This window comes from Petaurus breviceps, unplaced genomic scaffold (assembly GCF_028583685.1).
Source record: "Petaurus breviceps papuanus isolate PSGF00001 unplaced genomic scaffold, PetGlider_PUasm1.0 164, whole genome shotgun sequence".
Taxonomy (NCBI): Eukaryota; Metazoa; Chordata; class Mammalia; order Diprotodontia; family Petauridae; genus Petaurus; species Petaurus breviceps.
The window spans coordinates 598357-610882 of NW_027185735.1; the positions used below are offsets into that span (position 1 = coordinate 598357).

The 12526-nt window shown below is 36.6% G+C and overlaps 1 protein-coding gene across 3 annotated transcripts in view; it reads right to left on the reverse strand.

The window, feature by feature from the left end:
• Positions 1-12176, reverse strand: part of SNX6 (sorting nexin 6) — an 81475-nt gene extending 69299 nt beyond the window's left edge. For 2 of the 3 annotated variants that reach the window (XM_069082197.1, XM_069082196.1), the window contains exons 1-2: positions 12034-12134; positions 11810-11857 (exon numbers count right to left, since the gene is read on the reverse strand). In XM_069082197.1, the coding sequence (XP_068938298.1) occupies positions 11810-11857; positions 12034-12039 (54 nt within the window). In that variant the 5' untranslated portion in view covers positions 12040-12134. Of the gene's footprint in view, positions 1-11809; positions 11858-12033 lie in introns of all 3 variants that reach the window. The other variant, XM_069082198.1, reaches the window with a different exon arrangement.
• Between the last annotated feature and the right edge of the window lie 350 nt (positions 12177-12526).

Below are 12526 nucleotides of genomic sequence, written 5' to 3' on the forward strand. Positions count from 1 at the left end.
TTTTTTTTTTTTTTTTTTGAGTTAGGACTCTGGCTGAGCACTGCCAGGGGCCGGAGCTGCTGGGAGCACGCTGGGTGGTTGCTGTGAGTGGGGAGAGGAGGACCTTTGCCTGAGGTAGCCTGTTCTGTTTTAAAGGCTTGAGAATGTGGGTGCTTTCTACTTTATCTACCTGTGCCAATGTCATAACTACTCTGATGGCTTTCACTTTCTGGTTTTGGGACTCAGTCTTTTGGTATCTTAATAAATTTTCTAGTTTATTTCCCCAAATGGCAAACCTGATGTATTTTGTGATGGATAATTATATCAGCATATTTGTAATCTCTATAGGCATTGTGAATGTGGCATTGCTGATACAGAAGGCAATGGAACTAGGATTACAACCAAAAAAAACCTACCTAGCAAAACTTTGTTTAGTCGTTCGGGGGGGAAAAATATAAAGATTTAATGAAATAGAGGACTTTCAAGGATTCCTAATGAAAAGTCCAGAGCAGAATAGAAAATTTTGCATTCAAAAACAAGACTCAAAAGAAGCATAAAAAGGTAAACATAAAAGAAATAACATAAGGGACTCAATAAAGTTAAATTGTTTACATTCCTATATAAGGAAGGTGATACTTGTAATTCTTAAGAATTTTATTATTATTAAGGCAGTTAGAAGGAGTACAGATAGACAGAGGGCATATTGTGTGAGTTGACTATGATGTGATGATCTCAAAAAAGAATTAAGGGGTGAGAAAGAGGGCTGCCCTTGGAAAAAGGGGAAAGTAGAGGAAAAATTAAAGAGGTGCTTAAGAAGAGCTTTTACAGAGTAGGGGAAAAAGGGTGAGTGGGCAACACTTGAACCTTACTCTCATTGGAATTGGCTCAAAAGAGAGAAGAATATAGGTATTCACTTGGATATAGAAATCTCTTACCCAAAAGGGAAGCTGGAAGGAAAGGGGATAAAGGAAGAAAGACATTTGTTGCCTTCACAATGGGTAGTGGAGGAGTGGAAGGGAGAGAATTTGCAACTCAAAACTATCATTTCTAAGTTCGTTAAAATTGTATTTAAGTAACACTCTTTCCTACTGAAAACATTAGAGAGCACTGGAATAAATGGAGCTTTCCTTAAAATGATGCATAATATCTATCTAAAACCATCAGCGAGCATTATCTATAATCAGGATAAGCTAAAAACCTTCTCAATAAGATGAAGGGTAAAACAATGATTTCTGCTTTCACCACTATTATTCAAAATGGTATTAGAAATGCTAGCAATAGCAGTTAAGAAAAAAAATCATAGGAGTTAGTCTAGGCAATAAGAAAACAAAAATTTCATTCTTTTCAATGATATACCTGGAGAATCCCAGACAGTCAACTAAAAATCAGAATGAAATAATTAACAACTTTACCAACTCTGCAGGACATAAATCTACACAACTCATCACCATTTCTATATATTACCAACAAAGTTCAGCAGCAAGAGAAAGAAAAATTAATTATACTAAAAATGACTACAGACAATATAAGACTTGGAAAACAGATCCAGGAGAGACAGTTTAAGAATTACTGGACTATCTGAAATCCATGATCACAAAATGAGCCTGGATAGTAGCTTTCAAGAAATTACCAAGGCAAACTGCCCTGATGTCATAGAACCAAAGGGTACAATAGTCACTAAAAAAAATCCACTGATCACCTCGTGAAAGAGATCACAAAATGAAAACTCCAAGGAATATTAAAGTCAAATTCAAGAATTATCAGGTGAAGGAAAAAATACTGCAAGCAGTCAGAAAAAAAAATTAAAATATCAAGGAGACACAGGATTACATAGGATTTAGTAGTTTCTACATTAAAGGATTGGAAAGGCTGGAATATGATATTCTGGAAGGCAAAGGAGCTTGGATTACAACCAAGAATCAACCACCCAGAAAAAGTGAGCATAATCTTTCTGGGGGAAAGATGGACATTCAATGAAATAGGGGACTTTCAATCATTCCTGATGAAAAGACAGAGGTGAACAGAAAATGCATCCTTTTCAGATCATGATACAATAAAAATTATAAGCAATCAAGTGCCATGGAAAGACAGACTAAAAATAAACTGGAAACTAAATAATCTAATAAGTGGATCAAACATCAAATCACAGAAACAATAATTTTATCAAAGAGAATGACAATAACGAGACAAACATAACCAAAACTTAGGGGACATACAGAAAGCATTTCTTAGGGGAAATTTTATCTCTTTCAATACTTACATGAATAAAATAGAGAAAGAGATCAATGTATTGAACATGAAACTAAAAAAGCTAGAAAAGGGATAAATAAAAAAAATCCCCAATTAAATACCAAATTAGAAATTTTGAAAATCAAAGGAGAGATTAATAGAATTAAATCAAGAAACTGAATGAACTCATAAATAAAACTAAGAGCTGGTTTTATGAATAAAACCAATAAAAAAGACAAACCTTTGGTTAATTTGAATTTTAAAAAAAAGTAGAAAACCAAGTTACCAGTATCAAAAATGAGAGGGGTGAATTCACCACCAATGAAGAAGAAATTAAAACAATTAGGAGCTATTTTGCCCAACTGTATACCAATAAATCTGACAATCTAAGTGAAATGGATAAATATTTACAATAATATAAACTGCCCAGATGAACAAAAGAGGAAATAAAATTATTAAATAACCCCATGTCAGAAAAAGAAATTGAACAAGTCGTCACTGAAGTTCCCAAGAAAAAAAATCTCCAGGGTCATATGGATTTACAAGTGAATTTTATAAAAGATGCAAAGAACAATTAATTCCAATATTATGTAAACTATTTGGGAAAACAGGTGAAGGAGTCCTACCAAATTCTTTTTATGATACAAACATGGTGCTGATACATAAACTGGGAAGAGCCAAAACTGAGAAAGAAAATTTTAGACCAATTTCCCTAATGAATATAGATGCAAAAATTTAAAATGAAATGTTAGCAGAGAACACAGGAACTTATCATGAAGATAATACATTATGACCAGGTAGGATTTATACCAGGAATGGTGAGGTGGGTCTATACTTGGAAAATTGACCACATTTGAGTTAATTAAATTGTCTCATTAAATGGCATAATTGACCAAATCAATAACAAAATTAACAGAAATCATATGATTAATCTCAACAGATGCAAAAAACGTTTTTGACAAAATACTACACATTCCAATTAAAAACATCAGGGAACATAGGAATATATGTAGTTTTCCTTACATAAAAAACCAACAGAAAGCATTATACGTAATGGGGATAAGCTAGAACCATTTCCAATAAGATCAGGGATGAAACTAGGATTTCCATGATCACCACTCTTATTTAATATTGTACTAGAAATGTTAGGGTTAGAAATAAGAGAAGAAAAAGAAATTAAAGGAATTAGAGCAGGCAATGGGAAAGAAAGCTATCACCCTTTGCAGATGATATGATGGTATGCTTAAGAGAATCTTAGAGTACTGAGTAAAAACTATTTGAAATAATAAACAACTTTAGCAAAGTTGCAGGATATAAAATAAACCCACATAAATCACTGGCATTTCTATATTTCTACATTAACAAGAGATTGAAAGAGAAACTCCATTTAAAATAACCACAGATTATCTAAAATACTAAAAAGACTACCTGCTAGGACAAACCCAGGAACTATATGAACACAATTACAACTTTTCACACAAATAATGTATTGCCAGTGCAATATTTACAATGCCTACAATCATGATAAAGACTGTGACTATAAAAATCGCAAGACATTCATTAGCAAAATATAACAGATTCTCCAGGTAGAGGACAGAACTGAAGCATTTATGCAGACACCAGAAAACCAAATCCCCAAATCAGTAAGCCAGTTCTATCATAGTACCAAAGATATTCAGAAGCCATAACAAAACCAAGGGCCACAGCATCCTTTAGCCTTCCCACAAACCAATACAAGATCAATATTTACTAAAAGACTTCTCTATCTCCTTGCCTCAATCTCCTCGCTCTCCCACTGTCTTTCTGGTTCTGATTCCCAGCTTCCTGTGGGTTCTCCTTCCCTTTAGCAAAGTCCTTCCACCACAGGCTCCACGTGACTACATTCCGCCTATTGGGAAGAGTTTATCTTCACAGCAGGGAAGCTTCCTGTGGGCTCTGCTGCACCCTTCAGCAAATTCCCTCCATCACAGGCTCCATATGATCACATTCAGCCTATTATGGGGCAGTTTACTTTCAAAGCAGGGAAGGTCTTCAGATTCTCCCCTAGGTCTATTAAGGGGCAGGGAAGATCTTCAAATTCCCATTCCCATTCCAACCAATCAACTACTAAAAAATTATTTTACAGAGCTAGAAATAACAAAATTCATCTGGAAGAACAGAAGGTCCAGAACCTCAAGGGAATTAATGAAAGGAAATGCAAGGGAAGGTAGCCTATCCATACCAGATCTTAAATTATATTATGAAGCAGCAATGATCAAATCTACTTGATGCTGGCCAAGAAACTGTGATAGATCAATGGAATAGGTTAAGTACATAGGACACAACAGTCATTAACTATAAAACTCTACCATTTGATAAGCCCAGAGACTCCAGGTTCTGGGATAAGAACTCACTATTTGACAAAAACTGCTGGGAAAACTGGAAAGTAGTATGGCAGCAACTAGGTATACAGATCAACATCTTACACCCAGTACCAAGATAAGCAAACAGTGTACTTGTATCATCATAAAGATGATCCAAAATAGCTAACACGACTGAGGATTGTTAGGTTCTCAAAAGACATCTTGGAAAAAAAAAAGTGTGGCTCTCCCTATCTCACCCAGGTTGATAGTACAGTGGCTCCTCATGGGTCTGATCTCACTAAAAGTGATCAGCATGGAGGCTTTAACCCGCTGTTTCCAACCTTGTCCCTCCTGAGGCAACCTGGTGGCTCCCCAATCTAGGGGACTAACCATACTGATGCTAGATATAGTGCAGATACACATTCATCTTAGCTAACTGAGGCTCAACTCCAGAGCTCAAGAGATCTACCAGCCTCAGCCTCCCCCAGTAATAGGAATTACAGGAAGAGCATAACCATACTCAATCCCAAAAGATAATAATGGGCTTGAACTTTGGCTGAATCTACTAAGTTCAAACTGCAAAAGCATAAATGTAGGCTTATGCTAGGGAGTAAGAAAATCAATTTCACAAGCAGATCAATTAATAAGCATTTATTAAATGCAATGCTTACTACATTCCAAGGATTGTGCCAAGTGTAGGGGACACACTAAGTCACTGCCCTTAAGAAGCTTTCACTCTAATGGAAGAGACAAGTATAGCAAGATTTCAGTTTTACATTTGAGTTCTAAAACAGTCAGTCAATAAGCACTTATTATGTATCAGATACTGTGCTATACACACCAAGTATAGGAAGTAGATAGCTCTTGCTCTCAAGGAACTCAATATAATTGGGGAAACAATATGCAAACTACTATGCACAGACCAGGATAAATTAGGGGTAATCTCAGAGGGAAGACACTAGACTTAAGGTAGCTCAGGAAAGTCTTTATGTAGGTAGGATTTTAGCTGGGATTTGAAGGAAGCTAGGAAGCAGAGATGAGGAGGAAGAACAATCCTGGAATGGGGAACAGCTAGTGAAAATGTCCAGAAATGGAATCTCGCTCCAGGAACAGCAAGGAGTATAATGTCACTGGATCTAAGAATATGTGGAGAGTGGGTGGAAAGTGAGGTATAAAATTGGAAAGGTGGAGGGAGCAGAAGGGAGGTTATAATGGACTTTGAATGCCAAACTGATTTCAGATTTCATCCTGGAGGTGACAGACACTGAAGCTTACTGAGTAGGAGGAAACATGGTCAGATCTGTGCTTTAGAACTATTATTTAGACAGCTGAGTGGAACATGAACTGATTGAAGTGGGGAAAGACTTGTGGTAGGGAGACCAACTAGCAGACTACTGTAATAGAATGAGTAGGTCTGAGGAGAAAAACACAATTTGAGGGAACCATGACTATGGAGGTTTTGGTGGATTGCAAGTTCAGTGAATCTAAAGTGTGATACGACAACCAAAAAATTGAATGCAATCTTTGTCTGATTTAAGAAAGGCATAATAGAGTATTTATGATTAGAGAAATTGGAGTCCTGCTATACTTTGCCCTGGTCAAACCACATATAGGGTGTTGTGTCCTGTTCAAGTTGTCACATTTTAGAAGAATTTTCATACCTTGTGAAATGAACAGGATGGTAAAAAGCCCTGGTATCATGCCACATGAAAACTGTCTGAAATAACTGGGGAGGCTTAGCCTAGAGAAGAATTAGGGAAGGAACAACAGCTGCCATAGAGAATTTGAAAGGTTATATAGAAGCAATTAAAAAAACCACTTTTGCTTGTCCCCAGAGGGCAAAACATTAAGAACACCAGGAAGCTGCAGAGTGCCAAAGAAGTAAGCTTGATATAAGGGAAAACTTCCTATCAGTTAAAGCTATTCAAAAGTGGAAACGACTATACCTTAGGAGTTAGAGGGTAATAAGGAACTAGATCTTCAAACAGTTGGACGTTTACTTGTTTTAGATCTCAAATCATGTAGAACAGATTCTTGGTCAAGTATGAGTTAGATGATTTCTGGGAGCTCCTTCCAACTTTAATACATATACACAGAGGCTCTGTGTTTATACAACAAGGTATGTTATATTACATAAAGTCACAGATATGGAGCTAGAATGAACACCAGACGTTATTTGGTAGTGGTAGGCGATCCCCTAATTTTACAGAATAGGAAAGTGAGACCCAGAAAGATTAAGTGATTTGCCCGAGGTCAGATAGGTAGTAAATGGGAGTCAGGATTTAAACCCAAATTTCTTGGTTCTAAATTCATTTTTTTCTACTGTGCTATGTTGAATCTTCGGTCCCTTCTATAAAAAATAATATTTATTCTGGGCTGTTTTGGCCAAGGTTATTATTGCTTAGAAAAGACTGCACCTAAACAGCACATACTTTAACTAAAACTATGTAGATATACATACTCATACCACACACACTATATCCCAAAAATTTGAGTGCCATTTTAAGCTTTAATGAAGCTAAAGGCAAAGGAACTTCAGATGGATAGAAAAGAAAAAGAAAACAAATTTTGTCTGTTTATTATATTTTATTAAACGTTAAAGGTTTTATGTTAAGCTTTTATTTTTGTTCTGTATATTTGGTTTTGCTCTTAAGTTACAACAAAAATAATTAAAGTCCAATAATCTAACCCACAAGTGTTTAAACCAAACTTTCAAACACATCTTAATAAAATATTATATCTAAGTTAGTTTCATTTCTACACTCACCCAGCTCTACAGGTACCAGTCAGGAAGAACTAGATGAATTGCCTCATTAGTCAGGCAAGAAGCATTTATTTACAGCGTGTTGTGTGCAAGGTACTATACTAAGCAGTACTAATAGGAGGAAAGGCAAAGACCAACATCCCTGTTCTTAATGGAGGAGAACAATAAGTAAATAACAATGTACATATAAGGTTATCTTACAGGGAAGGCCTTCAGAAAAGGTGGGATTTGAACTAAGACTTGAAGACTATTAGTTATATATCCCCAACAAATATTGAGGATAAATATTTCTTTATTCTCTTCCTTTAAACCACTTTAATTAAATTTAATCAATTATCACTTATTAGATGTCAATGAAGTGCTAAGTTGAAAGGAAGGTTACCACTGGATTAAAAAAAAAAAAGCAATCCCTACTCAAAAGAAAATTATAAGACCACAAAAGAATTTAAAAATTTTCAATACCAATGGGTAAGTCCAAGTCAACATAATTAAAAATGTCAATACTACCTAAATTAATTTATTAATTCAGTACCATTCCAAAATACTAGAGGATTACTTTGTAGATTGAAAGGTAATCATAATGATGATAATGTTAGTAATGAAATTCATCTGGATAACAATAAGCTAGAAATTTCAGGGAAAATAATGAGAAAAGTAGGAAGCAAAGGGGCCTAGGAGTATCCTATCTCATACTACAAAGCAGAAATCATCAAGGCAATGGGTTAAATAATCAGAGGAACAGATCTGGTACACAACACAACAAGAAACAAAGGAACAACGTAGCCTAGTTTTTTGGTACACAACAGAGAAACAAAGGAACACAGTAGCCACAGACCTCAGTTACTAGGGAAAGAACTCCCTATTGCACAAAAACTGCTAGAAAACTGGAAAGGAGTTCAGCAGAAACTAAGCATAAACCAACATCTAATCCTTTATAGCAAGATAAGCTCCAAATGGGCATATGACTAGAATAGAAGTGGAGGCTGCATCCTGACTTAGAAATCTACAAATTAACATTACCTGTGTTGTCTGGTATTTTTTATTTTGTTAAACATTTCCCCATTACATCTTAATACCCTTTGACACCAGTGACTTAGATGAATCATAAACAAATTACAGGTGTGAGAAAGAAACTGACTTTCAAATCTAGGGAAGGGGAGAGTTCATAATCAAATAAGAAATAGAGAGAATCACAGAAAAGGACAATTTTGATTATATAAAACTGAAGTTTTGCCTTAATGTAGCTAAGATTAAAAAAACAGACAACGGAAAAAAAAATCTTTGCAGCAAGTTCTTTGTTAAAGGTCTCCTGATTTAAATTTCAAACAATAAAAGCCATTCTACAATCAGTAAATAAACGGCTATAGGAAACAAATAGGCAACCTTCTAAGGAAAAAGTGAAAGCTATCAATAGCCACATTAAAAAAAATGTTCCAAATCAAAAATAAGATCAACGCAAATTAAAGCAACTCAGAGGCACCACACCACATCCATTAGGTTGGGAAAGTTTGCTAAAAAAGGAAAATGACATGTTAGAGGGGCTTGCCAAACAAGTACATTAATGAACTACTTGGTCTAAGACATTCTGGAAAGCAATTTGGAACTGTGCCAAAAAAGTCACACATTGTATACATTGTTTTCTTTGATACAATAATATTCCCAAAGAAAGGAAAAGAACTCATATATACTAAAAGATTCATATAAATTCTTTTTGTAGTGATAAAAAACTAGAAACTAGGGAGGTGCCCTTATTTGGGGAATAGCTGAACAAATTATGGCATAATAATCTATTGAATACTAATGTGTAATAAGAAATGATGAAAGATAATTTCTGAGAAATCTGAGTAGATTTATGGAAAAATCAGTACAGGATGAAGTGAACAGAATAATTTACACAGTAACATTATAAAAACAAAGAACTTGGAAAGGCTAAAGAACTCTGAACTGACCCAACGACCAACCATAATTTCAGAGGACTGATTTTAAAGTAAGTTACTCATCCATCTCTTGACACATAATACAGAATGAGACACATTTTTGAGAAATAGCCAATGCAGGAATTGGTTTTGCTTGACTGTGCATATCTATTACAAGATTCTCCGTTACCAACTTCAGACTGGGGCAAGATAGTAGGAAAGAGAGATAATAATATTTCTTTGTTAATTAAAAAAAACTTTCTCCTATTCAAATAATTCTTTTCTAATCCTATAATTTTTTTAAATGTACACATTTTTCACAAAGTTCCAGTTCCATTCATCAAAGTGACTATTGTCTTCCCATATGATCCATGGATAGATTTCAGGGAATTGGTGGATTCATGGCAGAAAAAATAAATTTATCTTTATTTCATCATTATTGGTTTCCTTTGTTATTCTATGTATTTTATTTTATGCATTTAAAAACTGTAAGGGGTTCCTTGACTCCCAAAGATTAAAAACTCCATTAAGCAACTGTTAATGGCAAAAATAAGCAAATATATGTACTACTTTAACACCATTAGATATAATTTAACACTCAAAATTATTTGGTTTACAGCTATACTTAGCAGGGCTTTAAAGGCAAGCAAGCTGTGCACTCTGACTTAAGAAAGAAAAAAAAATCGTTTTAGTTGCCCAATGAAACAGTTTGGTTGAACTTATTAAATAACTTTTGCTGATTCAACTGAGTAAATAATCGTTTAAGCACTGTGTGCTTATCACCATAGGAGGTGATATACAATGCTTAGATAAGAAACAATACAGTAAAGGAATGTAACATTCCAATATCTCAACACAAAATAAGTGCATGTAAGAGGTACAAAGTACTCTATATGTGGTAGAGGGCAAGGTCATCATAAACTGAGATCAGGAAATTGTCAAAAGATCAGAAAAGAGCTTCACTAAGGAGTATTTGAAGAATTTGGCTTCATTTTCCCATATTTTAACTGACTGGATACGCAGCCATTTAACTTCACTGTCCTTTGCAATGCAAAAAAAAAATAAAGATAAGGTTTTAAAACATTTTAAAAATTGCATTTTTTAAAACCAGTCAACAATTATAAAACACAGGGGATAGAGAGCAGGGCCTGGAGTGAGGAAGACTCTTCTTCCTGAATTCAAATCTGGCCTCACTAGCTATGTGATCCTGGGCAAATCACTTAACACTGTGCCTCAGTTTGTAAAATGAGCTGAAGGTAGTGGTGAATTTATTCTAGTATCTTTGCCAAGAAACCCCAAAATGGGGTCCAGAAGAGTTGAACATGACTGAACAATAAAAATCCTCAAAACCCCCCACAAAACTCCCTAAGAAATATCTGATAAGTCATAAATGTTAGTGGGGAGTTTCCCACAATAACAAATTCACAATTTTTTTTTCACATTTGAGTAGATATTATAAATTTCATATTACCGTAGTCTGACCGAGTTTAGAAATCTGATTTTTGCATGTTTTTTTTGTATTTTTTGTATCAATGTATTGTGACAAAAAAAAATTAGAAATAGTATGCACTTCTCTCAATGTCTTTCTATATTATATGCTGTCCTTAATGTTTTCTATCAAGAATTCAGCAATTTCAGTTCCTACATAATCTAAGACAAATATACAGCAGTAAAATGCTAACACTTTTGTAAAATAATCACCTGAAAAGTACTGACTGTAAATCGATGGAAACCTGGCTAGGCTATACTAATCATCAATAACTATAAAGATAACATTTGCAAGGTCCAGTTGAGACCTTACCCTTCAGTAATGGTAAAAGGGAAAATGGGCCAAGAGGAAGTTTAGGGATCTCCAGAGATTAATTCTAAAATAATTACTCTAAGGAGTTGAACGTTCTTTTACTGAGGCAAAAGAAAAAGATAGTTTTCACAGTGTCAAATATTCTCAACTACACAGTCATTTTTGCATATACATACTTTTAAAAATTTATCAGATTATTAGAGGTATAGAGTTAAGGTCTGGAAATTGAAACTTGCTAAAAAGGTAATTTAAGATAAAAATTTGTTGTTTTGGAGTGATTAAGATGCATAAAGGTATGGAGGGAGAAAAAAGTATGAAAATTCATATAAAAATACCTCGGACGGTAGAAGAATGGATTTTCATGCACAGTGGGGTGGAATGATTAGCGTCAAGTATTCTTAGAAGAGGCAGCAATGTGAGGAAATGGGAAAGGCTAGAACATCACCCCAGGTCTCACTCTCAGCCTCTTAGGACTAGACTGCTGGGCGGGGTGAGAACTCTACGTTCCTGGGACCTCAACATAAGAAGGGAGCCCCAAGAAGGTAGAGATGGAGGAATGAAATGCAAAAGGGCAGGTTAAAACTCCCGGGGACACAGGTACAGGGGCGTCCCCGAAGGAAGGCGAGTAGCAGAAGGGCGGGGCGAAGCGGGGCGGCCGCCAGAAGCAGAGTGCAAGGCTGGTCAAGAGGCAGAAGTGCAAGAGCAGACAAAGGAGGTGCCCTCCCGAGCCCCAAAGAAAAGAGGAGGGGGCGCCAGAAGTAAACGAAGCAAAACTTACTCCGCGGTCCTCCTCTGAGAGGAAGTCAGGGCCGTCGTCCAGGCCTTCCTGCAGGGTTGGCGGCGCCAGGGGCACCCAGGAAGAATGTGAGGAAGGGGAAATACAAAGGAGAGAAGTTAGTGCGAAGCGGGAGCAGCCCCCCCATCTTTCCCCGCTTGCTGTCCCCGCTGTCCCCACGGTCCCGGCCGCGCGCCCGGACGCTCCAAGGAGCCGAAAACACCCACCATCATGGCTGCTCCAAGCCAAGGGCTAGCGCATGCGCACAGGAAGCGGAGGGCGGGGGACGTCGGCAGGAGGCAGGCGGGGCGGAAGAGACATCCGGTCCTCGGTGGTGCTGGACCTAGGGTGGTTAACTGCTGGCTGCCTCGGCCCTAATGTTGCCTGTCTCCCTGAGGGGAAGCAGAATGAATAGACAATGGAAATACCGTAACAGCTTCTTCTTTGCTCGTCTCCTCTCCACCCCCGCAGGAGGCAGGTGTTCTCGGTTTGTCTGGGACTCTTCTTCCCAACCAATGCTCCTGCCCATACTCTAGGAGTCGAAGGGAAATTGAAATCTTTCCATCAGTTTTCAATTGAAATCTTCCCAGGTTCTGACCTCCTTTTACAAATGATCTAGTTTTCCCCAATGGGAAGAAAACAAAGTCTGTAAACTGTAAGCAAGTGAGATGGACTTGGGAAATTGTAGAAGGGAAGATCTTTAATATACCGTGGGGTCAA